Raw genomic sequence first — 27,725 nt, forward strand, 5'->3', positions numbered from 1 at the left:
TCCAGACTGTTGTCAACAAACCCATGCACCAGTGATGTTAGATCGTAGGTGCGGAGGCTCCGTGCCAATATCTCTGCCGTGCGCACACTTTGCATTCCAAATAAAATGATGCCATTTTTATATAAGGACTGGAGAGGACCCGGTGAAGAATGGGTTAAGACAGAGGAAGGCTGGGAGAAAAAGAAAGTCGTGCATTGTGGAGGATCATCAGAAGAGGAGGAGAGGTGAGTACTACCTTCCCTTTGTTCTCGGCCGTGTCTGGTAGCTCACTCAAATTTTCTTCTTCATTTACGGTCCTTTTGAACGTGGCGTTTGTATATCAGGCTTCACAATGCGTCTACGTCCACAGTGTGTGGTGTTGTTTAAGTACAGGTGATATGTCACCATGGAATGCGTTGTCGACAGCCCCTGGAATGTCGACTTTGGTTGGAGACGTTTGTCCATGGCCCAACAGTCGTGTCATGCTCGCTAGTGACCTCAGGCAGGCACTCCTGAATGCAACGGAATCGTGACACCGGCCGACACACAATGTATGGGGACAGACTCATTGGATCTAGGTTTCCTGCTGTTGGGAGAAAAGGATTTAGGAAGTCGCAGTAGTAGGGTGGAAAGGGATATGTAGCCCATCCATGAGAATCAGCTAACGATGCCAATGTAAGTGTTTGTGTGGTGAGCGGTTGTGTCAAATACTGACGTGAGATTTATACTTGTTTAGGCTCAGTAAGGAATGGAAGATAGTATGCAGTTTAGGTATTGGTGGTGCATATTCACAGCTTCGTGTATGTAATCCCATGCGTTGTTCTGTGACAAGGTTCACAGGGATGGGCGAGGTTGGACACCTGCCGTGGGCGTTTTTATAATTCACCGAGTAACTTGTGGCGGGGGGCAAGAATAACACGATCGTGTTCCCTTGGTGTGTCTTAATAAGCGATTGTGAGAGATGGAGTGAGGGGACGAAGGACTTGCCCCCTGATCCTCCATGATTTTAGTGATTTTCTCCCTCTGAAAATGTGGTGGAATGTTGCCGTTGAATTGACTGTTTTATGACTTATCTCAGTCCAATACACAGGATTGGGACTATGTTTAACGGGTCCCGCCTCTGTGTCTACCTGATTTTTTCCAATTCTCTCTCTCTCTCTCACACACACACACACACACACACACACACACACACACACACACACACACACACACACACACACACACACACACGTTGGCGCGGTTGGTTGAGTCCCAGACTGTCAGTACGGCGGTGCCAGATTCGAATCCTGCCCAGGGCTGAAATTATTTCAGTATCGCTGCGCTTCGAGTCGTTACTCCAACTCTCGTGGGCGGGGAGTTGTGTGTGTGTGTGTGTGTGTGCGTGTAAGGCCATAGCATTACCCATAGATCGGTCATACGAGCTCTGAGCTCTCTTCCGGGAGGGAAATAGCTGTCGATCACGAGTCCAACACGTGATCCAAAGACCAAGGTGAATCACACACACACACACACACACACACACACACACACACACACACACACACACACACACACACACACATATATATATATATATATATATATATATATATATATATATATTGTTTCTTCTCGTTTATTTCACAAATTAAGGCACCTATGTATTTCTCAACGTCCTTCAGTAATTCCACTGGTGACTAAAATCGTATGGCGTATGTATGTGGCATTACAGATTGCCGTTTGCTCATATATTGTACGTGATGTATGTTGACATGATGGGATGGTAAAAATCTATTTACTTTTCCAGTTCTTAAGTAAATTGAATCTCCAACGTTTACTTTCGCACATCAGTCTCGTCGGCATGCCTTGTACTTTGACATGTGGTACAGCCACTCCCTGTTGGTCAGGTTGACGGGAAACCGAACCTATGTATTGGTTCGGTTCAACCTAGTGAAAGCGTGTTCGTTCGTTTGCCTTTAGTAAGTGCACAAACATCCTCGCAATGCATTTCTTTCTTTCGTCTGACTGACCATCCTTTCTCACCGCTCTGCCTGTCTTGACTTATGCTGCACGTGCCACGGTGCCACGTGACACAAAAGTAGTTTCTTGTGGCATCCCAGACTACGTCACGTCACGTCCACCGCCAGTGACGGATCCAAGATCAAAATTGTGTGTGTGTGTGGGGGGGGGGGTAACCTGAATTCCTCCCTCTGAGTGGTCTGATATATGATACTGAATCTATTAATTATTTTTCAGATTTCCTTGTACTTTAGTCACCTATAATAGAAGAAACATTCAACTGCAATTATTTAAAAAACATATATATATATATATATATGTGTGTGTGTGTGTGTGTGTGCGTGTGTGTGTGTGTGTGTAACTTTCTGTATAGCAGTATACAAGTATGACTTATAAATAATAAACATAAACTGGTAGGAAAGTGTTCATAACAGCATCTAATCACATTAATAAAAAACAGCATTGGTCATGGTATTTCACACGAACATCAACTTCCTGTTTTTTATTGGGGGTAAATCCAATATAAATTAGGTTGCGAACACAAACTAAACAAAAACAAGTATTGTCTTCCTGTATTCAAGTTGTATGATTGATTTCTGTTCTGATAGTTCCTAGGAGTGTTGTTTGATGACGCTATATAATCAAATTATAAATGATTAAAGATGAGTGGAAGGGAAAAATTGATGGGCAACCTTTGACCCTACTGGGATATCCTACTCCACTTCAGCCTAATAAAAGTATGTGCAACAAATATAAATAAAAAACAGTCAGAGTTTTCACCTGTTTTTCTTAGCTATAAAGTAAACGATATTACTTAAGTGACACTTGGTAGTGATTCGACTTATATAGCAAATTAGACAACCCTACATTCAAATAATTGTTAACAATATTAATATGTGGCAAAGTTAACCGCAACATCATTAGTTATTTCAGTTTATAAAAAAAATAATGCAAGATGTTATTGTTTTAACCAGTTGTCCTATGTTGGCGATTAAATCTTGCTAGACAACAAAATGATCGTTTTATTTTTGTCTGAAATTGGAGGCCTAGATACATCACCAAATTACTAGTAGAGATAACAAGCGTAGGGAGACGCTTTTTGCCATTGACGTCCGACCCACCCGACTGGCTCGGAAGTGATGAGTAATCAAGTGTTTTTCAAATAACATGCCATAATTTCTTGTTACAGGAGTTATGATGATGTGACTATGTGTTTATTCAATAAACATAAAATTAGTGTTGGGGAAAATGTTGGCTATGATGCAAACTTTCTAGATACTTAACCACTTAACTAGTGCTTTTATTAACACAAATATAATAAAAACAAACCAAGCACACACTTAGAAAAATAGCACACTTGAAGTCGCAAAATAATGAAATCTGTATATTTTTCTACGGTTTTAGAAATGCTAAACATACTTCATCAAGATTTGAAGCTTGGTTTTACATTTAGATTATAGATACATTAAATTTTATATTTCCAATATAATATTTTGAATATAATTAATTTGATTGAACTTCATAAGTCTTTGCGTTAAAGATTCAACATCTCAGAACAAATTGAGAACAAATCACGTATGGAATAGTTAACATAGTATCAATTTATCTCGATTATTACATCGAGCGCTGGGAAATCTTTGCCGCCTAATCGTAGGAAGGTTTGTCGCGACGATAAGTGACTGTTGATCGTTTTGTAAACATATACGGTGTCTAAAACATATACTCTGTAACACGAATACGATATTTATCATGTAAATTGAAGTACATGGTCTCACTTGATTTAGTTTCAAAATATTTGGCAAAAAGTAATACTTCATCGTACATTTTTAAATATTTACCTTCATTAATGTGATGAATATCCTTCCAATTATTCTTACTGAAGTGTTTCATTAAATGCTGGGGAAAAAATGCCACGGATCGGTGTACACGAGGCAAGTTTCTCGACCTCTGCAATGAGGTAATGAAAAAGCAAATTTAGGTGAGCCCCAGCCCATTCCTGGATCCGCCAGTACCCACCACTAACGTATTCGAACGTACGCGTGAAGAATAGTGTCTGTTGCACTGGTGGGTTAGGGGTTACAATACCCCACATTTCCCTTTTATCAACCATCCGTCACATAGTTGCGCTTGTTAAAATGAAATAAACAAGTACATGAATAAATGAATAAATAAAACGTACGCCTCTGTCCCTCTTCTTATAGTGTAAAGACTGCATTTGTTTTGCATAGTCAATGATTATATAGTTTCGGGACTGTGCCATCCACGAGAATCAGTCATACAGCTTAATTAAAATTGAAGACTAATCAGAACTTAAAGAAACATATCGATCACTTTTATTGCTTCTTCATTATTTTATCGTCCACAAATATCTGTTTAAGCTAAATCTTTTTCTAACTCGTTCGTCCGTCCGGTTGGGTGATGCGCCGACTGGACTAGGACACCAATCTCGTCTCGTCTCGACGGGCCTCTAGAACCTGATAGACATACTAGTAAAATTATTGGCGACACATCTGGATTGCTGAAGAACATGGGCTAAAAAAACTAATCCGACCTAGATTGGAATACACAATGGTGGTATTTTATCTATACACAGTGAAGGGTATAAACAAGCTCGAGGAAATACAAGGAACATCGATCAAATTGGTCCTCAGCCGTAATGATGAACAGGACGAGAAGGGACTGGAAGCATTGGCTCTGCAATTGGTAAAGGATCGAAGAGAAAGATTTGAATTGATCGCAGTGTTCAGAGCATTGAAGGGGGAAGGACATAATCGACAGAGAAGGTCATTTGGCTTTGAGGCGGGAGGGCATTCATGGTGACACATTAAAAAAAATGTAACGTATTTGAAGGACGGGAGGAAATAAATTTCCGTACATAAGCGTAAACCCCTGAAGTAACCTAGAACAGCATTTCTTAATCTTGTCCGACCTCAACACCCCTTGTAAGATTTAGACAGACTAGCGCCCCAAACGTCTGTTAACAGAGATTATAACTGCTCCTATACAATCAGGAACATACTTCCATCACCCCATGATTAAATTTATTTGAGCCCCCCTCCGTGTGTTCGCTAGCAATCCAGGTTAAGAAACAGTGGCTTAGAAGAATATGCATCCCAAGCTGGAAAAATAATTTAATTAAAAAGAGCTTTAATACGTGGAAACTGGGAGATGCCTACGAGCGTAGCACCTTTTCCTGTATACTACAATTAAGTCAATACGAACGCACGCACGCACGCACGACGGAACTGTCTGTTGAGAATCCCTCTTGTTCCTCCATCACCTCCTTCTTCCTCTCCCCCTCCCCACCCATCCTCATCTGCAGGGATTCCCAAGGTTGGTGCACGAGTCAAGGAGGCATTTCATGAAGTGGTATTTTGTTGTGTGGACGTGGTTCTGAGCTCTGAACGCGCGCTCTGTTGCCACTGCATCACCTGGAGACGAATACACACTGGAATTGCTTGTAATATTACACCAATGAAATGGCTGGGTAGGACAAGCAGGATCCAATCACGAGTACTGTCTGTAATGGGTTGAACCAATAGGAGAGAGCCTTGCTCGACCATGGCAACGATGAACTGACAGGTCAATCAATAGTCAGCTGTTTTGTTCAGGTTCGGCGGAACGATGGGATATCTCGTCTGTTCTCGCTTGGTGGGACGACGCTCCTGCCCTTGTTGGCGGGAGACGATGGTCATCCCCGTGGTTGCTGTCGCCTCCTTGGCATTTTTTAATTAATTAATTAATTTATTTACTTATTTATTCATTTATTTATTTATTCATTTGTTTGTGGGGAGTATACAGTGCAATCTCTGCGCAGTATGGTCTTTCGAAGTTGCATGGAAATCGTACCTTTTTGAGGTACCTTTGTATGTAGTCATTTCGACTCTTCCTACCAAAATAAGTCAAATTTTCTTCCATTTCTTAAGGAACACTTTCACACTCTGTTATAAGAAACAATGCAGCAAGACAAAGCACATTTAGAGCAGGACCAGTCACTGTGTAAATGAACTTGCATTGCTTCTGATCTGGGCAGTGGACAGGGATGGGACTTCATCCACGAGGAGCTAATAAGAGGGAAATGGGTGACGGATGGGAGTGGGTGCATGACTTGACTGGCTACCTCCCTTATAAGGGAGAAGAAGCTTAGTTGTATGCAGATATTTAGGAAGCACACGTATAGTTGTTTCAATGCTTGTTTGTTGTACCAACATCAGTTATTCTATCAACGATTTAATGGAGCTTGATTCAGTATGTTTCTCAGTACTTACACTTCTTACTTGGCAGTACTTACACCTTTTTATTGTGGCTATTGTTAAGATATTTTTCGTGATCAATTTTTGAGAGAGGTGAGGATGCATGGTGGATTTTTTCTTTTTATTTAATTTATTCACCCCCTTCGACAAAACAACCTTAAATGTACAAACACATACGCACACATGCACTTACACACACACACATACACCAATGTTTGCTATCTATGTGAATGACATGGACGAGGGTGTGGAATGTTACATGAGCTTCTTTGCAGATGATGCAAAATTGTTAGAGTGCTGAAACGGACTGTGACTCACTACAGGGAGATCTGAACAGGGTCTGGGAATGGAGTCAGAAGTGAGAAGAGCATAATGGATTTTATAAAAAGTAAAAAAAAAAAAAAAAAAGGACACCAAGACAATATAAAATTGGTGAAAAGGAAGTAAAGAGAGTGGGATCTGAAAAAGACCTGGGGATGATTATGACAAAAGATATGTCCCCTGACAAACATACAAACAAAATTGTCGGTGAAACCTATAACTTGCTAAGATCAATAAAAGTGGTTTTTACTTGGATGAAGAAATGGCAAAGAAAATTCTAGTTATTCTGATAAGGCCTAAATGAAAGTACGCAGCAACACTATGGTCACCCAGTACTAAAAATGCTATAAGGAAGATTGAGAGAATCCAGAGAGCAACTACGAAGATGGCCCCAACACTATCAAAACTGTCATATGAAGAGAGATTGTCAAAACTAGAATTACCGACTATAGAACAAAGAAGAGAAAGAGGTGACTTGTTGACCATCTACAGAATTATGAGAGGTGGGGAAATCCTTGATAGAGATGACTTGCTAACTTGGAATAAGCGAAACACAAGAGGACATGCAAGAAAACTCAATAAGGACAATTATAGAAGGGACCTGAAAAACAGCTTTCCCCACAGAGTGGTGGATGTTACATACTAGACGAAAAATAGTGTGTTCAAAAACAACACAAAGTCTCAGAATGTGGTGTCTAATATAGTATCACAGGGAAACTAGCAAATGCAGGAAAAATATAGGTACAAAGAGGCACAACAGAAGAAGAGAAAAAACAATAACAATTGTACAAGAAGCCCCCCCTCAAAAAAAAAAAAAAAGAGAAATAGAGGAACGAAAAGGAAACACAAGAATGGAGAGTGGTAGATCAGAGAGCGAGAAAGTGGTACGAAAACTAAAACCAAGAAGAAAGGGAAACAATGAAGAAACGAGTGTTAATATTCCCTACACAGGTATAGATGGTATAAAAAATGGAGATAAACAATTATTTAAGAGAAGAAACCAGACATGATATGCGTAGTTGAAACCAAGCTAAACGAAAGTATTGACACTCAAACAGGCGAAGGAGTGATGACACTAGGGAATGCATCGAGGTGGAAGTGATGTAACTGAGAGAAGGTAAAGTGAAAATATCAACGAAGGGACGAAGAGGATGGGACAAGTGACATGCATACAGTAGCATACATCAGCCTTCCAAGACGAAAACGTGGAACGATGTAGAATACAGAACTGATAAACAATACAAACGAGCAATTTGAAGAGTTTATAGAGAAAAGTGGAAATATTAGTTTTATTGGCGACTTCTACAATGGAGAGGTAATTTGGGGAGAATGGAAAACGGTAGCTAGTGGGGAATCATGGAGCACATATTATTAAATGTAGCAATGGACAATATAATGACCTAGTGAGTGCAAGAACCAACACAATGGACAAAGACGACGATACATCTGCGAGACTGGACCTGAGATGATAGAATCACTGGATTACTCATGCCCATTAGGGAAGAGTGATTGTGTGGATCTAGAATTTATGTTGGAAGCGGAGAAGACAAAATCAAGAAAGAAAATGTGCAGACAAGGGAAATATAATTTTTCAAATGCAGACTTTGAGAGAATATATATATATATATAAACAAAGATGCAGACTGGGGACGTTTTATGAAACTACGGATATAGAAAAGTAATGGATTATCTTACAATATATATTGTACCAAAGGAGTAGAAAATACGTATTAAATAATGGCAGAACTACACACACACACACACACACACACACACACACACACACACACACACACACACACACATATATATATATATATATATATATATATATATATATATATATATATATATATATATATAAAACGGAAATAGATATATAAAAATAGTTTAACGGAAGATGCGGACTGGAAGGAAAAGAACGAGGCATAGAAGAGGTGGGGAAAAAAAAGACAATATATGATTAAAAACAGAACTGTATAGTCAGGAATAAACTTGGACCATCGTCATCACCACCATTTGCTGGCATACGCCAGGGAGCGCGTTGCCTCATACACTCCCCACGGTCTCTTCAAGCAAGCTCCCATGCAGGCACCCTTCCCATTCCAAAGAACTCTCGACAGGGTCGATTAATTTGCCTCAGCCATGAATTCTGTGGCCATTTCCATCGTGGGTTGCCTCATGAGACGCATGTCCATGGAGCTAGAGTTGTCTTTCACGAATTATGCTTAAGGTAACTGGCCGAGACTGAATCTCACAGTACAGTCCCTGGTTTAATACAAAACAATTCCAGCGATACCACAACGATTCTCCGAAGCTTTACCATGATCTGAAATATAATTTCTCTAAATTTGCTGACGATACAAAGCTGTGTAGAATAGTAAGTGATAACTCGAATCAGTTGGATATTCAAGAATAGATAAACTACAGCAATGGTCTGAAAAGAGGCTAATGAAATTTAACTAAAGTAAATGTAAAATTATGCACTTAAGTATAAATAACAAGTACGCCTACAGTTATTTGGAAAAACATTAACAAAAGTGGGGAGTGAAAAAGATGTTGGTGTAATTAGATATATATTTATCAGTAGCGTTCTCAAATCACCTAAGCATTGTATTCCTCCTTTAGAGACAGCAAATAAGTTTCTAGTACTGATTGCACGTTCTTTTGATTTCAAAAGTCCATATGTCTTCAACCAACTAGATAATTTCCTTTTGATAATTATCTATTCTTAGCATCCGACCTGGTTATGGACCAAAAGGTCTCCTGTCGGTATGATTTTTTTTTTATTTTTTTTTTTATTTTGTAAAGGCAGGGAGGACAAGTGACTTGAAGATTCTAATCTTAGTACCCCTGCATGAATAACGACAACGCCATGAATTATACTCTGATTGAGCGAGTCCATAACACCATGGACAATGCTAATCTTTCGAAATACTCCCGTGTCTTCCTTTTCAATCTTTTTCAACTTGTCGCATGTGTCTCAACTCTCAACATATATATATATATATATATATATATATATATATATATACATATATATATATATATATATATATATATATATATATATATATATATGTATGTATGTATATATCACAACTAACACCACAGTCGGACGAAAGAAAAGGTGATTAAATTTATCAACGTGTTGAAACACTGCTGAATTTATTTGGCCATATCTAATCGACCTTTTGTGTTCATTTTACCCTAATACTATTAATAAAAAAGTTGTTAATGTTCACCAGAGGTTGAAGGAAGAACATATCCCAGGTGTTTACTCCCTTCCATGTAAAGATTGTAACCTTTCATACATTGGCCAGACGGGGAGAGACCTACCGACAATATTAAATGAACACAAAAGGTCGATTAGATATGGCCAAATAAATTCAGCAGTGTTTCAACACGTTAATAAATTTAATCACCGGATGGACTGGGAGAAATCTGATCTCATTTATAAATTAGGGTGTGGGTTCAGAAGGAAAATGGTGGAATCAACATTAATTGATTATCTGCCCACGATGAATATTTCCAAGGGTCAATGGACCCCAGACATCATTTCAGGACTATTCATCACCAAAAATATTGTCAACAAGCTTCCTCCCCCTCCCCCTGACCCGACCTCGTGTCAGCCTCAGGTCAACTAGGGTTGGGGCAGTGATGTTCTTTATCTTCTCATGTTCCCTTTCTTTTGTAAGAGGTTGCTACTTAAGATAGCCTCCTCCCTGCCACTTTGTACTACTGAAGAGGATTGCAGGTAGCAATCGAAATATATAGTTCCGCTTACGCAACTTTTTCTTTCGTCCGACTGTGGTGTTAGTTGTGATTTACAAATGTGTTACTACATTTCTCACCTGTGATATGTATATATATACTGTACATACATACATATATATATATATATATATATATATATATATATATATATATATATATATATATATATATAGTCGCGACCCACGCATAATATATGTTATATCTTATAAATATACATGTAAAGGAAGGCGAAACTTTAACTTCATGGTGATGCGTAGTATTGCATGTAATAGTTTGGAGGTGACCGCGTAAGCAACGACAGCATGACGTTACGAGCTTAATTCTGCATTTAATAAAAATGTGACGTCACATCCCTAATGTTCAATCATTATGTGATTATTATGCATTTTATTGGTGTTATATGTTCTATTATAAACAAATATCTTCCTGTTTCATGCATATATTTTCATGTTTGTTGTGCATGACCATATTCTCGTGTACAATTTTAAAAAATGCGTGTTCTACGGTCGACGACTTCTCAGCTAGACCTAAGAAAAGAAACAACTCATCAGTTGAGCTCTGCCGAAATATTAGCTATTTATCTAAAGATCGTTTGTGCCTTGTCCTTTTTGGCTACCTCCCTGGTAAGGGGGAAAAAAACCTTGGTATATGTATGTATGTATCCAAAAATCGTCGCTACCTGCATCGGAATTTGTGAAGTTTATCTCGTCCGCTCACACAAACCTAACAACTTTTCTTAATGACGATTCTTGCGGAAATTAATGTTAAGGGATGGTGAAAAAACTGTAACCTTCCCGCTACACGCCAACGGAACGCCATTCTTGTTGCGAGCATCACCTACTATTTTTTTTTCTTTCATGAAATGTATGTTTTTCTCCCTATTCTAACCTAACCTAACATAAAAATGCGTGCAGGGACAGACGTACATCTTGCATTTTATGACTTGACAGCCGTGACACCACTTCGGCGTGTGGATGGTGGGAAGATCGCGGGAAATATTTTTTTTTCATCATCCCTTAATATTAATTTAATGGAAAAACGTTACAAAGAAAAGCTATTGGAGTTGTAATACAGATGCAAAAAATATACAAATTGTTGTGCGAGCAGGTGAGACAAAATAGCGTGTAGCGGAAAGTTGCTAGAATTATTTTTTCATTATCCCTGAATATTAATTACAAAAGAATCGTTACTAAGAAAAGCTGTTGGATTTGTCGCAATATAAATACAAAAAATATTCACAAGGCTGTGCAAACGGACGAGACCTTCACAAATACCCCTGAAGCCTCAAGAATTTATATATTCAAGCCTCAAAGCTATCTTCAAAAACCAGCTAAGATGGAGCAGTGAGGCGGATACTATAGCAAGAAAGAAATGACATCTTGATTTCAAATGTTCTACTCAACCTGAAGTGAAAATACGCACTCTCAAACTTTCTAAACAAGAGCCTTCATCTAGTGAATAGTGGTATGAGCTCTAAGTTGTCCTCAATCAGATATGAATGTATACACATTCAATTAAAAACGCTGTATCATTTCCGGTTTAAGGACAACGAATCTGACAAACAGTTCATTTACCTATGTTACAGATATAACATATGCCTGATATCTTACAAAGCTTACTAAGTTTACTTAAAAGATTAAATGATATTGTGATACTGTCAAATATCCATCATACTATAATTATCATAAGGGTCCTTCATTCTTATGTTATTATAAGATAATACCTAAATTACGACATTAATATTCCCTATTCTAAACACACAAAATTGTGTTTAGAATAAGGAATATTAATGTCGTAATTTAGGTATTATTTTATAATAACATAAGAATGAAGGAGACTGCAAGAGACCATAAGGCCTGCATTAGGCAGCTCCGTATCCATCACCACCTGTCATCCCCATCCATAAAGTTGTCTAATCGTTTCTTAAAACAACTGATAGTTTCAGCGCTTACTACTTGGTTACTAAGTCTATTCCATTCGTCGACCACCCTATTAGTAAACCAATTTTTGCCTATTTCCTTCTTAAATCTAAATTTGTCCAGTTTAAAACCATTACTGCGAGTCCTGCCCTGTTGTTTTAATATGATGACCTTGTTTGCATCATCCTTGTTAAAGCCTTTGATTCACTTGAACATCTCTATTAGATCACCCCGCATTTTGCGTCTTTCCAGAGAGTGTAAGTTAAGGTGCCTAAGCCTCTCTTCTTAAGGCAAATTTCTGAGTCCATGTATCATTTTGGTCATTCTTGTCTGTACTGATTCTAGTGAATTGATGTCCATTCTGTAGGACGGAGACAAAAACTGTACCGCAGATTCGCAAGTAAATAATTCTACATTTCTTTTTTAAACATCAGTATCAGCGTATAATTTAAGTAAAAGTTTAATAACGTATCACGTGTGTTTCAGTTGGAAACCTCGTCTCGATTAGTCTTGCATCAAGGCCAAAATAAATATCTTTGTCACTGAACACAGATAGTAAATCACATTAAGATCGCGAAAATATAACTGTATATATATATATATATATATATATATATATATATATATATATATATATATATATACATACGTTTATATATATATATATATATATATATATATATATATATATATATATATATATACGTAAACGACAGACTCAAAATGCCGTTAGGTTTATTGCCCGACGTTTCTCATTCACCGAGGAACAGACCTTTTCCAGCTTTGTTCCAGTGTTCATATCAATCTTATTTTGTGACAGGCTGGAGGATTAGTGTGTGTATGTATATGTATATATATATATATATGACATACACACACACACACACAAATCCTCACGCGGAGTGGTAGCGTTCGCAACCGCTCCCGAGTTTGAATCCCACATCCGGCTGAAATAATTTCAGTGTCGCTGCGCTGCGAGCCGTTGCTTCAAGTCTCATGTGCAGGGAGTTGGGTGTGTGTGTGCGTGTGTAAGGTGACAGCATTACTCATATATCAGTCATATATAATACCTGAGCTGTCAGCCGGGAAGGTAATAGCTGTCGATCACGAGTCCATACACATAATAGAAAAAGGGAGATAGAGCGTGTTCATGCACCTTTTTAGGGGATCCATTAATTCTAATTCGCTGGACGGCTCTTGATGTGTCATTTCGGTATGGTGGAGGTGGATGACAATGGGAAAGCATTTGTGCGTGAACACACAGGCACGAGTTAAATTTAGACAGATTGGGTTGTCTGGCTGAATTGGGCCTGCCCATTGAGGACGGGTGGCTACATAAGTGGATGGATAGATCGGGAAGCGTAGCCGGACAAAACACCCCCGGACGAAACACCCCCCTCCCCTCCGGGCAAAACACCCCTATTATATTATACCCGTGGTCGTGATGTGATGGTTATGATTGTGGTAATGTGATAGTTATGATTGTGATGTGATGGTGCTGATAGCGGCGGTGATGTAGTGGTGGTGGTAGTGATGATGATGATGGTGGTGGTGATGATGATGATGGTAGTGTTGATGGTGGTGATGATGATGATGACGGTGATAGTTATGGTGATAATGTACCGGTGGTGATGTGCCGGAGGCGGTGATAGATATGTTGACAAGCTTTAGAACCCAGTGGTATTTGTTACGTAGTAAATACGATTTTTTTTTTCTATATCTATGACATACTTTCATTGGTAACCAAACCGTTAATACGTAAGGGGATGTTTTGTCTTACACTCGGATCGGGATGCTGTGTGTGGTTGGGTACCTCAAACTGCGTCCTGCCCCCCCCCCACCCCTCCCCGAGCTGGACACTCAGTAAGACACACTCGCCCCCCCCCCAGCTAGACACTCAGTAAGACACACTTGCCCCCCCCCCCCCTACCTTATGCCCTCGATGGTGTCCATCTGAAATGTTGAATCGTCAAGTATTTACTCTGGATTTTTGCTGTAGCTTTTCACCGTCCTGGTTTTTCCCCTTGTGATGTGTAGGTGATTCGAGGAAGCAAGGGTGCTACTATAGTATGCGGTCTATCGCGGTATCAGACACTAGCGCAAGTGGTCTACCTCATTTACTACTATAGTATGTGATATACCAGGGCTGTCTAACAAAATAACATAAAATCAACCTTATCTACAATATATCCATATAGCAGGAAGACAAAATAAACACGTTTTAAACCACAAAACATTTATTTCATCGATAAACTCTTCTTATATCGCTAGGTTAGGTTAGGGCGGAACCAGAGGCGAGGGAAGGTCATGATAGAATTCATACCGCGGTAGACTGCATACTATAGTAGCACCGCTCCATGACCTTTGTATGACCCCGTTCCAGTCAGTAGGAAACTTACATACATACATACATATACCAAAGGCTTTTTCCCCCTTACACGGGGGGTAGCCAAGAAGAAAAAGGCATAGAAATCACTCCCGCCCATTTCATTTCCCATATATTCCACTCCCCTCCACCCTCCTCCCTCCCTCCTATCTTGGCACCTCCAGTAGGAAAATTGGTCCCAGCTAAACCACCCTCCCTCTACGAAGTTATGTAAACTAATCTGAAGGTGATATAGTCCCGATAAATCTCTTCAGACAACCGCCCCCCCCCCCCTCCTGTGTTTGTTATTTTGGGTGACAGCAGTGTCCAATGACCGCTCTGGGGAGAACGAATTCGATATTTTGGCTCCCGTGAGGCGTCGGCCGGAGCAATGATATTGAGCCTAAGGGGTTATCAAACTAGGCTATTTTTACCTCCAACGGCCGATTAATCGGCGATACCACCCACCTCCAGAACTTTTCCCGCCGTAAAATCATAATGACAAACTATTTTGTTTTCTCAAAAATACATTGAATGTCATTTGATATGCTGGAGGAAAATGATTTTCCTTCAGCATATCAGATGGCTTCCTGAAAGCTGTGGGCTGCAAATCTCCTCCAACTGTCGGAGAAGATAACGCCTTTACTCAGCCAAGGGAAGCGCAGGGTTGGGACAGACTTTCGTAGCTAGTCGACGAGGTGTGCGAAACTGTGGGTTTGGTTCAAACAATCATACTACTTGTCTCATTCAGTCTTCCAGGATCTTCCTTGTTTGATATAATAGAATTTTGTTGGCGAATAAGGTACAAATTGAATATATAAAAATGAAATAAACTAACAGGTTGGCATCCTCAAAAAGATGCCAGCCTACAAGGCGAGTGGCTTAGTTAAGGCATACACCCAGACTTCAGTTGAAAATCTCACACCTATTTGTTCTCTGTTATCTTAGCTCCCCGTGGGTGAAGGGTTATCCCTGATCTCTGCTCAGGGCCTGGTCAGAGGCGATGCAGGACAACAAGTTGCACCTGACCCGAGCATCAAGGGGCGTCAGCCGGAAACACTCGAAGGTTCGACCGCACGGAGGTTGATTATATATCGATACATACATAGGTTGGGTTTGACCTTATGGGCCAGGTGAAATTGGGAGAATTTGTAACTTTAAACCGGATTGATGTATAATTGGCTCTATGTATACAAAGGCTGAACGAATGCAGGGCACGTAGACAAAGGCTTGGGTAAATAAAGTCACAGTGATTGTCCTTTGATTTGGTCAAAACAAGTCGGAGCATTAACACGGCATTCGAAAACTTGTTTGTTCGTCGTTCGTTTGTTTTGCGGACGATGCGGCTTTTTATTCATAAGGTGCCGATTTGTTGGTACAGTCGTTCCTATTACTGTACAGTATACCATGGTTTTTTCGATTATTTCAATAAGTAGACGGAATTTATGCAGAGGAGAGAATTAAAAGGAGATGAAAGAATTATTTTAGGAGAGATGGATAACTGGACGGAGGTCAGTAGACGCGCAACTTAGCAATCCTCAGCTCCTCTTTGGTGCATTTAGTCCTCCGCATTCAAAAGCAGTATGAACACAAAAAAAAGGAGATGCCAGCAAGGGGCAGGAAACCGGCGGAGGAGGAGACAACGACGACGACGAGAGTGACTGGGGAGGAAAGGAGCAAGTGGGAAAGGGACTGATAGATAGGATGTTCCATGTCAGCCGCCGGACTGCGACCCAGTTACAGTATATTAATTATCCGCCCGCCGGCCCGTCCGTCTGACCCCGGGGCAGCGGAAATTTGACGGGAGGCCGTGTGGGCACTCGTCATTTTCCACCACAGTTCTTGGAGACACCTGGGATGAAGAAGAGGAGAAAAAGGAGGCGAAGGTAGACGAGGAAATGGGAGGTGTGAATGGGGAGGAGGAATAGGTGTTTGAAGAGAAGGAGGTAGTCTGGGGAAGGAGGAAGATAAGAAGAGGGAGAGGTGGTCGATGAGGAAGAAAAGAAACGAGTTTAAAGAGGGATAGAAGGAGTTACAAGAAAAATGAGAAAGTGGCGGAGGAGGAGTTGGAAGAGGTGGGGGGGGCGAACGTGAAGGGGGAGATTGATTGCTGTGAGAGGGTGGGGCGGCAAGGAGGAGGAGGAGAGTATTACATCATGAAAGGAGCTCAGAACATTTTGTATGACCTCGTTCTCCTCGGTGACCTAGGAAGTAACGAATCGGAGGCAGGTTGGCAGGCAAACAGGTAAGTAGGCAACCAGGAATAGGTGCACCCCGTTACCACCACCATCTTTTCCAATCGAAGGCACAAACAAGCTTGTTCGTTCTAGGAGTTGACGACGATCGCTAGGACTTCGACAACGGCTTCGACGACGCGGACTACGACTATGACGATGACTTGCTACAACGACAACAATTATTTCGACTAATGTGACGCCGCCGCCATATCTGACTCGGTCGAGAAGATCACTCTTAAGATGGTTCTTTGGGTGCCAAAGGGCCGCCCATGGCCTTCAAAGCGCGGCAGTCAGCCAGACCGTTTCCACGGCGGCGGCAAGAAACCTCTTGTCGCCACCATGGGGTGATGATGGTGGTGATGATGATGATGATGATAACGAGCAGGAGATGGTGGTGTGAACCATAGGTGACCGGAAATTGTCAAGATCATTGTGCTGGCGAGTTGATGGTATTGTTGAGAAAATGAAAGAGAATGTTTTGACCAATGAGGAGAGAGTATTTTTCTAAAGAAAGGAATAGAACGAAGCTGAATTGTTGGAAATCTATGTTCATTAGAAATCGTCTCACTGTCATAAATATCCATCAAAATATGTGTGATACCAGTTATTCGGAGCATACCACGGAGCTCCAGGAGGGAATTAGAGTGCTGCACGTAAGCCCCTCACAAGTCCTTTCTCAGGATCATTAATTGTTGTACATATAAATTCTACCCGATTAAATCAATCCCTACGTGCATTCTTATGGTAATGTGTTCTTTTTCAATTTTGAAGAAAATCTTGGTAAAAAAGATTACCAATAAAAAAGTTTCCTGTGTTATTTAATATATATGTACATATATATATATATATATATATATATATATATATATATATATATATATATATATATATATATATATATATATATATATATATATGAGTGGAAGGGTGGTGAGTTAGACACAGAGAACAGTTGGAGTTTTATTCACTGACGTTTCGTCCATACCAGGACATTCTCAAAGTACATACAGTTTCATTAGTTAAGTTAATGAAAAGGGTAGAGGACGGATGAGAATATAGAGGGAGGGGAACACGGCAAGGATGGATTATATAAGCTGTTAATTTTCTGAAACTGTATGTACTTTGAGAATGTCCTGGTAAGGACGAAACGTCAGTGAATAAAACTCCAACTGTTCTCTGTGTCTAACTCACCACCCTTCCACTCATTTGTCTTCCATACTTATATATATATATATATATATATATATATAATATATATATATATATATATATATATATATATATATATATATATATATACACATATGTGTGTGTGTGTGTGTGTGTGTGTGTGTACAACGAAGGGGTTGGATGAAATAAGAAAGGAAATCTTGGTTTGGGATGGGAGCTCATCAGACGATATACATATGCATACACATTTTCGGAATAGATGCGTAAACGCTTGGAATATGCTAGAAGATGATATGGTCCAAGCTGGGACCCTGCATGGATTCAAAAGGAGGAATGATAATAATTGGAAAATAAGAGGCTGGGTCACATAAGCGTAGTTCCCTTCCCGTATATCACAGCTCTACTTTTCAGACGGAGCTGGCTGCCATCTCCAGGGTCCTCTCTCTGCTGGGTAAGGGGCAGTCGCGATCCACACAGATTCAAAGGGTGCTATTGACGTCATTCGATCCATGAAGACAATGGATGACGTCTGCTTAATGACATAAACCCTTGCTGCACCTTTTGGACCAACATGGAAGGTCTACAAGATTTCACTGGATCCCCAGTCACATCGGGATTCCAGGGAACACTACTGTGGATGCTGCTGCCAAGGCAGCGACGAGGTTCAGCAAAAATCACCCTGCCCCTGGCCCCCACGATCACACAGATCAAGAGCGTTATCATCAAGAAGTCCAGGGCCAACCATAGCAGCAAACTTCATACTTCGGGATCAGCGCTTTGGTACAACCTCGTCACTAGGTACGAGGCAGTCCTCCTGGCTCCGGTTAGAAGGGCGGAATCTACCGTCCACAGGATCCGACAAAGATATCGCTGTGGGTGGCAAGTGCTACGCGCGGGAATAGACAATCACGAATGCTACAAAACATGTGGGGCCAAGATGCATCAGCCCCTCTACTACTGGAGTGTAAAGGCACGGCCATTCTTCGCTTAGGACTTGGACCGCTACTCACTGTGTCCCTTTCCGAGGCAGCAACCCTCAGTTTCTTGCGGGGGTGGGGGGGCATACCCTCCCCCTGGCGCCGTCTGCGGCTCAGTAATACCCCCCCCCCCTCCCCTGGGATCAGAGTGCCCTCACTAATAACAGTGGTATCGTCTGGACAACAAACCGTGCATGTAAGTGCGCGCACACACATACAAACAAACAAGTGTAAATGCGGAAACAATTAAGATATGGTAGAAACACGTATTTGCGTATGCGCGTGTGTTGTTATCTCCTCATCCCAGTCTCTTTTTATTATCTGTCCCTTCACTTGTGGTTATTTGTTATCGTTTCCAGCGTCCCCCTGGCGACGGAACAGGTAACGATAGAATGAGGCTGGATTAGTCAGCGTTAGACAATTGGTTTATCTGTCTATATGCCAAAAGATTTTTCTCCCTTACAAAGGAGGTAGTCAAGTTAAAGGTACGTACTTACTCTCATCCATTCCACCCCTCTCCATCACCCGTTCCTTCCTGTCATCTTAGCTCCTCCTGGATGACGGGTCATCCCTGTATTCCGCCCTCTGCCCTGGGTCAGAAACAATGTAATAAGGCAGTACACAGCAAAGCCGCTTCACTTAATCGGCGACCCTCCTCCCCTCTCCGTTCCCTCATGCAGAACAAAAGAAGACGGGGAGAAATCCCTTCGGGCTGCGTCAAAATATCATTCACACATAAGCACCCCCTACCCCCCCTACCTTCCTTGCATAACAGTATCATCTATACAAAGTCACTCTCCATTCATCCCTATCTCCTGCCTTCTCTGTTCCTTGCTCAATAGACATTCCGCTCTTTATCAACGCCCCATTTCACCCCATCCATCCATCTCATCCTTGGTCGTCCCCTCAAAGTCACTCCACCTCTGCCTTCCACACCTTTTTACTAATCTTTCTTCACCCATTCTTTAACGAGGTTAATTTCTTACGCAATTTACGTAAATTTCAAAGGTAATTTCTTAAGTAACACTTCCCTACCCGACGTCGGAACTGAACACACAATTCTCTTAACCTATCCTCTTTTCGACATAGTGTGTCAGAAATCATGTGAAGGTACGTGGAACATAATTTATTACGGAAAAGGACGACGTCAAAATATCGGCCGAGGGTGGGGAGAAAGGGGGGTGGGGGTTTGACTTCACCCGAGGTGCCACAGTGGGAGGAAGAAGAAGAGGAGGAGGAGGAGGAGGAGGAAAGGATCCGAAGTCGGGGAAGTGTTCCGTCGAGGCTTTCTTCTTCTTCTTCTTCTTCTTCTTCTTCTTCTTCTTCTTCTTCTTCTTCTTCTTTTCTTGGATGGAATAATGAAGAATTGACGCGCCGTCGTCGACTGTGAAACCATCGTGGTTATCCAGTTGATACTTCAGCTTTAACAGGCCCCGCGCGCGCGCGCGCGTGTGTGTGTGTGTGTGTGATTCACCATGGTCTTTGGATCACGTGTTGGACTCGTGATCGACAGCTATTTCTCTCCCGGGAGAGAGCTCAGAGCTCGTATATGACCAATCTATGGGTAATGTTGTGACCTTTCGCGCACACACACACCCAACTCCCCGCCCACGAGAGTTGGAGTAACAACCCGCAGCGCAGCGATACTGAAATAATTTCAATCGTGGGCGGGATTCGAACCCCGACCTCCGTAGTGGCAGCCAGGAACTCTACCAACTGCGCCACGAGCTGTGTGTTTGTGGGTGTGTACGTGCACGTACGTGTTTGTGGGTGTGTGTGCCGCATGCGTTCAGACAGGAAATGAGTTACGCTCGTGTGGTCCCGTTTCTCACTTTCAAGTTCTCCTACCTCGTTTTAAATTCGTTAAAATTTGCTGGTGCCGTAGCATCTCCTAGGTTATTCCAGGAATTGGTGTATTTACGTGTTTTTTCCTCATTCCCTTCGTTTGAGTGTGACACCCTGACTTCTGGATGCCCTCCTGACGTCACCGGTGTCCTTCCATCCTCTGCATTCAGGTCTGGGAACACCGCCACCAAGTCCCCTCCCATAGTCCTCCTTGAACGATGGCAAGTCTTGTTCTGACAGACAGACACACTCTCTCTCTCTCTCTCTCTCTCTCTCTCTCTCTCTCTCTCTCTCTCTCTCTCTCTCTCTCTCTCTCTCTCTCTCTCTCTCTCTCTCTCTCTCTCTCTCTCTCTCTCTCTCTCTCTCTCTCTCTCTCTCTCTCTCTCTCTCTCTCTCTCTCTCTCTCTCTCTCTCTCGAGCTTTGTTACATTTTGGACTCCTCTGTGCGGGGACTTCTCTGGCACTGATGCATATTCCAGTCTCGGGCGATTATGTATTTATTTATTCCCTTTTTAAGCAGACCTTACGTCTCCCTCACAATCTTATTGATATGTTTGCCAAGTGACAGGGTGTCCATCATCAACATTCCTGGATATTTCTCCTTTTCCCCTTTTGTAGTTGTGTGTGTGTGATTCACCACAGTCTTGGATCACGTGTTGAACTCGTGATCGACAGATATTGCCCTCCCAGATGAGAACTCAGAGCTCACATATGGCCAGATCGATGTGTAATGCTTTGACCTTACAGACACATAATACCCAAGTCCTTGCCAACCAGTGTATTTGTGTGTGTGTGTGTGTGTGTGTGTGTGTGTGTGTGTGTTTACCTAGTTGTATTATACGGGAAGGGAGCTATGCTCGTGGTGACCCGTCTTTGTATCTTTCAGCATCAAGTTTTTTCTTAAAATCTTGAATAGTGTTTGCACACACTGTTTCTTTATCTAAATTATTCCAGGTATCCAGCACTCTGTGTGGGAAGCTATTTTTTTCAGATCTCTTCTATAGTTATCCTTTTTGAGTTTCTTTTCGTGTCCTCTTGTTTTTCCATTGTCCCATTTTAGTAAATCATTCCTATCAAGGATTTCCATTCCTTTCATGATTCTATAGATAGTCAGTAGATCTCCTCTTTCTCTTCTCTGCTCCAGTGTTGGTAACTCCAGTTTGGATAATCTTTGTTCGTATGTTAATTTGGAAAGAGTTGGTGTGTGTGTGTGTGTGTGTGTGTGTGTGTGTGTGTGTGTGTGTGTGTGTACGTGTATGCATGATTCACCATCACAGTCTTAATTCACGTGGTGAAATCGACAGAAATGACCATGCCAGATGAGGGGTCTGGCCTCATATATGGCCTGATTTATGGGTAATGATGTGACATGAGGTAGACTGCCGGTTTACAATACCGCGATGCTGATTTCTTCAGCCCTGTGTGTGTGTGTGTGTGTGTGTGTGTATTCACCTCGGATCTGCTGCAGTCTCTGTCGAGACAGCCAGACACCACCCTACGGCAGTGAGCTCAGAGCTCCTTATTAGCCGATCTCTGGGTAGGTCTGAGACCACTCACACACCACACACCGGGACAGCAAGGTCACAACTCCTTGACTAACGTCCCGTACCTACTCGCTGCTAGGTGAACAGGGGCTACACGTGAAAGGAGACAAACCCAACTTATCTCCGCCCGACCGGGGAATCGAACCCCGGTTCTCTGGCTTGTGAGGCCAGTGCTTTACCAATCCGCCACCGAGCCGTGTTATTGTGTGTGTGTGTGTGTGTGTGTGTGTGTGTGTGTGTGTGTGTGTGTGTGTGTGTGTGTGTGTGTGTGTGTTTACCTATGTTTAGTATACAGGAAAGGAATACCACTCGTTGGGCCTTGTTTCTTACTCTCCAAATGATCATGTCTAGCCTCAAATTCATGTACAGATCCAACTTAATCTATATCCTTCATTTCCAGTTATCATATTTAGATTTCAGTTCATGTACTATTCGACCTGGGGTCATATCACCATCTATATGAAAAAAATGTATTTCTTCACATGGTTTAGAAATAATTATGGTCTTTATTACTTTGTTCTCATAACCTCTTAAAGCCCTCCCCCTCTCATCCTTAATCAAGAAATATCTTCTGTCAGTGTAATCTATCCCCTTTAGTGACCTGAATACTGGAATCGTATCGCCTCTTTCTCTTCGATCTTTCAAACTTGGTAGACCCATATGGTTTATCTGCCAGGCTGGGGACCAGTTTGGTTGTTACCCTGCCCTGTACTGTATTGTGCTTCCATATGTTGCATGGCTTCCCTGGTAATACCTTCATGTCTGTAGTGTTTATTATTCACTACATTACTAATGTTGCAATGTTTTTTTTTTCTCGTTTTTTTTTTTTTTTGTAAAATCAGTAATGCAGTAGATAGGGATCAGCTACACCCACTTAGATCGTTTAGTTGAGTGGAGTACTAAATGGCAAATGGAATATAACATCGATAAATGTAAAGTTTTGCATAAAGGCAACAAAACAACTGTAATGGTTATTGCATAACCTCCAATCAACTTCAGAAATAACCAATTAATAGGTTTACTAGAAGAGCATTTGAACATAAGACTGGGAAAGTAATAATTACTCCATATCTCATTCTCATGTAAGACTTTATCTCGGATACTGTGCTCAGTTTTGGTCCCCATCTCTTATGAAGGACACATTAGAAAGGGAACAACGTAGAATTACTTAAATGATCCCTCATTCACGCAATAAACCCTATGAAGAGCGTCTAAGACTAAGTGAACTTAATTTATTTAGCTTATACAAACGTAGAATACGGGGTGATGTAATTAAAGTCTAAAACAGTTTCGCGGCTTCGTTAATGTCACCAGAAGTAAAGGTTACAAAATAGTCTATAAGAGATCAGACACTAATGATTTTTTTAACCGTATTGCAAATGTTTGGAAGAAACTACCTGTTCATGTTGTAAGTTCAAATACATTTGACACTTACAAATAAATACCTAGATGAATATATAGAATCCAACCCCATTCTAATTAATTTTTTCAGCATCGCGAAGTCATACTCTCAGAAATTAGTGGTTCTTAACCGCTTGCAATGTTTGCACCCCATTTCAATGTACAAGGAAAAGACTATGCACATCACGATAATGGTACTGAACCTGAAATTAAACAAATTAATCAATGAATCAATTAAGATACATAGGACAGGTACGACGAAACCAGTGCATGGCATTCTGCAGTTGCATCATTATTGTTCACCACAGGATAGTCCCCTCCTTCCCACCTTCTGCCTGCTCTTCCTTCTCCCGCGTCAGGTCTAGATTCCATACTCGCTAGTAGATGACGTCACGGGATCATATGCAAGGATGTATACGTCAGATCCTGTGCAAGTAAAATGAGGGAACACCTTGTAGTATGTCTTGAAAAGGGAGATTTCACCATGTTTCCACATAAAAAAAAAACTCAATAAAGCTAGATTGCCACAAAATGAGAGGTATGAAACTATCACCAAATATTGTGTCATGTCTATCGTCCTGGAAAACTGATGATAGACTGCAGCTCTTGTAAACAATGGTATCATAACTGTGTAAATCTGTCTGTGCATGATGTCAGGGAAATGTGCACAGATGACACTTACACTTGCCCTCAATGTGCTGCAAATAAAAATAAAGTGTTTTTACCAGTAGAGATTTTCCACCTACATGTATAGGCCTACATGCATTTTAATTGTGCTGCTGTAAATAAGAATAAGTGATTTTCCACATACATGTATTTAAAATTGAGATTTTCCACATACATGTATTTTAATATTGTTCTGCTGTAAATAAAAAAGACCATTTTTATAAAAAAAAAAAAAAATTCAAGTCTCTTGTCTTTTCCTAGCAGTTCAAACTTTTTTAATGTAAAAAACGTCCACCCAGTTATAGTAATATATTTATTATATAATTCATCATTCCACATGAAAAAATGTTATAAAGTTTTGATATTTTAATTTTCTTCCATAAAAGAAGCTTGAAGTCTAATATTGCGTTTTATTTGGGCCTCTGAATGTCTTCCGTCACATCGGACTTCGGAAACTTCCGAAAATACCCGACATTGCCCGAAGTGATAACAACACAAAAACGTGACGTCATCTACTAGCGAGTATGGAATCTAGACCTGACCGTGACCCATCCCTCTCCACTTCCTTATAAGGCAATCTCCGTTCCAGTCACGGTTAGGTCCCTCCCGCCAACCAAGTGATACGTACTATGCGATCGATACCCCCCCTCCCCCCTCCACTTCCGTGGCCAACCACTCATCCAGCCACCACCTCTTGGAATTCGCCCTCCTCTAGAGTGGTATGATTCACCATGCATCATGTGCTGGTCTCGTGTTCGACAGCTGCTACCTTCCCCGGATGAGAGCTCAGAGTTCATATAATGCCTGGTCCATAGGTAATGCTGTGACCTTATACACACACACACACACACACTTTCAACGAACGGACGGCTTGACGAACGCTCTGAAGAAAAGTGCAGATTGTGGATACCAACGCAAAGAGAAGTGCCTTTTTGTGTTTGCAGGGGGGGGGGGAAATTGCTCGTGAGGCAGTAGGTAAGTAGGAAAAGAGGAGAAGGGAAGGGATTGCTGGGGAAATGGAAGGAAATGAGGATGTGGAGGACTTGGCCCAGGCAGACGGGCGTAAGGTCAACATGAAACGACCACCGGATGACGAAATGGCAAATAAAAATGTAAAGATTAGAAGTATAGAGAGGAGAAATACAGTAGAAAGTGACGAGAATATGTTCCAGGGATTTAAAGAGGGTGGGGGGGACACAACCCCCCCCCGACTGATAAGACTAGAGGAGAGAGTTGATAAGGTGATCGAGGACTTGGAACGTAAGTTAGGTAAGGTAGACTCCATCTTCCAGAGAATTGAAAGATTGGAACAACTAGAGAAGGCTAACAGAAACTTAACTGAAGAAGTAGAGGACCTAAAAAGACAGTTAGGAAATGTAAAGGAGGAGAATGAGAAATTGAAGAAGAATAGTAATGAAAACAGTGAGAAAATAGCTACAGAAGCTAAAAATTGGAGAATAACTCAAGAAGGGAATAAGGTTTCATTCACTGACATAGTCAAACAGCAATTGAAAGAACATAATGAAGACTCAGTTATTAAAGTGATGAGACAGAAGGAGAATATAGTAAGAGAATTAGCTGACAAAAAGAAATGTATAATTATATTAGGAATGGAAGAGAAACATAACCCAGATAGAACCGCAAGAATCAAGGAGGAAAATGAAAGGGTAAGCAGTTTATTAAAATTAGTCCAGGAAGATGAACCAGAAATTATAAAGGAAATTGAGGAAAAATTCAGACTCGGAAAATATAGTACAGATAAGACCAGACCAATTAAGATTAAATTCAGGTCACAAACAACGGCAGAGAAAATTCTATCCAAGACAGGGAAACTAGCAACAAATGATCAATATAAAAAGGTATGGATAAAAAGAGAAATGAATAAGGAGGAAAGAGAGGCAGAAAAGCAGAAAAGAATTGAAGCTAAGGCAAAAAACGAGGAAAGAACGGAGTCAGAGAAAGAGAGATTCTATTGGAGAGTAGTGAACATGAAAATAAAGCAGTTCGACATACTAAAGAAAAACATAAGGGAAACAGAGAACACAATGGAAGTGGCAGAAAACTAAGAGTGTCTTACACAAATATAGATGGATTGATAACAGGATTGAATGAACTGAATGATTATTTGAAAGAAAAAGAACCGGACATAATGGGAATTGTAGAAACAAAATTAAAAGGCCCACTACCACCCAACAGTGTAGGACATGATACATACAATTATTGGATTAGAAACAGAGAGAAAAAACAAGGGGGTGGAGTTATGTTCCTGACAAAAAAGGATATAAACGTGAAAGGTGTCATATATGGAAAGAATACAGTAGAGATGATTATGATAGAAGTGGAAGACCGAGATAAGAAGAGCAGAAAATTTGTGATCAATTATGTGCCTCCGAAAACAGCCTCATGGGAGGAGAGTGAACATAAAAGTATGTTAGAGGACACAAAGATAGCATTAACTAAAATAATGGAAGACGGAGGAAGAATAGTTATGATGGGCGACTTTAATTGCAAAGAAATCTGCTGGGAAGAAATGACAGTAAAGAGTGGTGATGACTCATGGGGAAATGCTCTACTTGAGATGATTACTGACCATTCAATGACACAATGGATACAAGAGAACACTAGGTATAGAAATGAAGAAGAACCATCGAGGCTAGACTTAATAATTACATCTGAACCTAGAATAGTGGACAAGATTGAATATAAAACACCAATAGGTAAAAGTGACCACATATTGATTGAACTGGAACTTAATGAAGAAAAATATATGAAAAGAAATGAACAATATAGAAAAGGAAGAATGATGTATGAAAAAACAAACTTTGATAAAATAAGAGAATTCTTCCAACAAGAAAACTGGGAAGAAATATACAAAGAAGAAACATCAGTGGAAGAGAAATGGAATATTTTGACAAAAATTTACAAAGAAGGAGTGGAAAAGTATGTCCCAAGACAAAAACAAGAAAAAGAATATGTAAAATGCTGGTACAACAAAAGTTGTAGGGAGTTAAAAGACAAAAGAGACAAAGCCTGGACCGGATGGAAAAAAGACAGAAGACCTGAAAAATGGAAAATATATACTGGTTATAGAAATGAATATGTACAAAAGTGCAGAGAGGAAAAAAGAAAATATGAAAAAGATGTTATAGAAAAGTGTAAAGATCAACCAAAACTATTCTACAGATTTGTAAACAATAAACTGAAAAACAAACAAGACTTGGAGAAATTAAGACAAGGAGGAGTTGAATACACTGAGGAAATGGAAATGGC

At 40.7% G+C, this 27,725-nt stretch overlaps 1 protein-coding gene across 1 annotated transcript in view; it reads left to right on the top strand.

Annotated features, from left to right (window-relative positions):
* The window catches only part of LOC143028514 (F-box only protein 32), a 55,839-nt gene continuing 28,114 nt past the window's right edge, over window positions 1-27,725 (top strand). The window contains exon 1 of the mRNA XM_076190722.1: window positions 1-224. Coding sequence (XP_076046837.1) covers window positions 106-224 — 119 coding nt within the window. The 5' untranslated portion in view covers window positions 1-105. The remainder of the gene's footprint in view (window positions 225-27,725) is intronic.

The sequence above is a fragment of the Oratosquilla oratoria genome, chromosome 9 (assembly GCF_046742065.1).
Source record: "Oratosquilla oratoria isolate Oo_2021 chromosome 9, ASM4674206v1, whole genome shotgun sequence".
Taxonomy (NCBI): domain Eukaryota; kingdom Metazoa; phylum Arthropoda; class Malacostraca; order Stomatopoda; family Squillidae; genus Oratosquilla; species Oratosquilla oratoria.